A 1,677-nucleotide genomic window follows, 5' to 3' on the forward strand; every position below is an offset into this window, starting at 1 on the left:
AGGAAGCAGTTGCTGGAGATGGATATCGTGTTTGATAAGGTGGAGGGTCAAAGGAAAAGAGGAAGACCCCCAACGAGATGGATTGGCCAAGTGGCAGCATCGATGGACTCCAAGCATGGCAACAATAGTGAGGTTGGCCCAGGATCGGGCAGTATTTTGTTCTGCTGTGCATAAGGTCTCTGTGGGTCAGTACCAACTCAATGGCACCTAACAACAACAACAAAAGATACATGTGCTATTTATTTAGATATGTAACCACAAAGGGGTAAGAATATTTGTACAATGAAAAGTAAAATAAAATATTGGTATTAGAAATTCTTGTAAAGGAGATTAAGTTTAAAACATTTTTGAAATTCATTTTAATTACTTCAACTAATCAGGATCCTACTTAGTATATATATTGATGTCAAAATAACCTTTAACAGTCTCTAACTTATCGTAGTGGTTACAAATCAGGCTGCTAACCTCAAGGCCGGCAGTTCAAAACTACCAGCCGGTCCAGGAGAGAGAGATGAGGCTTTCTGCTCACATAAAGATTTACAGCATCGGAAACCCTATGCAGGGTCACTATGAGTCGAAACCAACTCCATGGTACTTAACAACAACTTATTTGCAAATAGAATATCTTAGTTGCTAGTTACTTGGTTAAAATTCAGGCATACCCCTTTTGAATAAAACTCCTCTTCTGCTGAAAGAATTCACTTTTTGTCCTTTTCTTAATGTATGAACTTTATACAACAAAAATAAAGTTGAAAAATATGGGGGTTTGATTTCTGTTTCTTTTCACTTAACAGCAGGAAATTCTTTATCATTATCCAATGTCTGAAGCATCTCAGAAACTTAAAAGTGTGCGAGGGATATTTCTCACACTCTGTGATATGCTGGAGAATGTAACCGGGACACAAGTTACTAGGTAATTACTGATTTTTAGTTAGTTTTAATTATGTTTCTTTCAAGTTCTTTTCTTTGGTTCCAACAAACAAAGTGGTATATAAGGAAATCATGCCTATATTATTATGCAAATCTTTATATAGGTAGATATAATACCTGCACATAATTTTGTTTCTCATCAATGGTATTTCTACCAATGTGCTATTTAAAGTGTAGATTTTCGTTATAGCTGTAGATTTGGGTATTTTGCCACACTTTAAATAGCCGAACTGGACTAATAATGTATATTTTAGAATTTATTCAGAAGGTGGTATCGCTTTTAAGCATGGTATTTATTTTCATGGGTTGATTTTGATTGTTTTTTGTTTTGTGTTTCCCCATAGTTGTTAACTATTGCTAGGCAGTGACTCTATGTTAGAAAGAATGCACATTGAATTTTCCAAATATTTACAAAATGTTCTGGTCTTACAACAATGATAGAAAAATATAAAACAATGTACTTTATGAGGGGCATTCTGCATACAGTGTCTTTTATTATATAATAAAAATTACTTTTATTCAGTGATAGGCAAGCCTTATTAATCTCAAGTAGAGTTTTGAAAAATAAAGAAATCATATTATATAGTCTTTATAGAGTCAAAATATCCCAGTCCACATTGATGTATAACGTTTTTGAGGGCTTTTTTGTTGTTCCATACAATAAATTTAAGGATCATAAGCTGTTATTCTTTCTTAATATTATAACAAGTGTTGACATTATAAAGAAAGTTTATGTCAAATCCTAAG

General features: G+C 33.3%; 1 protein-coding gene across 1 annotated transcript in view; it reads left to right on the plus strand.

Moving 5' to 3' along the window:
• The window catches only part of INTU (inturned planar cell polarity protein), a 156,178-nt gene that overhangs the window by 69,477 nt on the left and 85,024 nt on the right, over positions 1–1,677 (plus strand). Inside the window, exon 5 of the mRNA XM_006876097.1 lies at positions 795–913. Within this exon, the coding sequence (XP_006876159.1) occupies positions 795–913 (119 nt within the window). The remainder of the gene's footprint in view (positions 1–794; positions 914–1,677) is intronic.

The sequence above is a fragment of the Chrysochloris asiatica genome, unplaced genomic scaffold, assembly GCF_000296735.1.
Source record: "Chrysochloris asiatica unplaced genomic scaffold, ChrAsi1.0 scaffold00353, whole genome shotgun sequence".
NCBI classification, from domain to species: Eukaryota; Metazoa; Chordata; class Mammalia; order Afrosoricida; family Chrysochloridae; genus Chrysochloris; species Chrysochloris asiatica.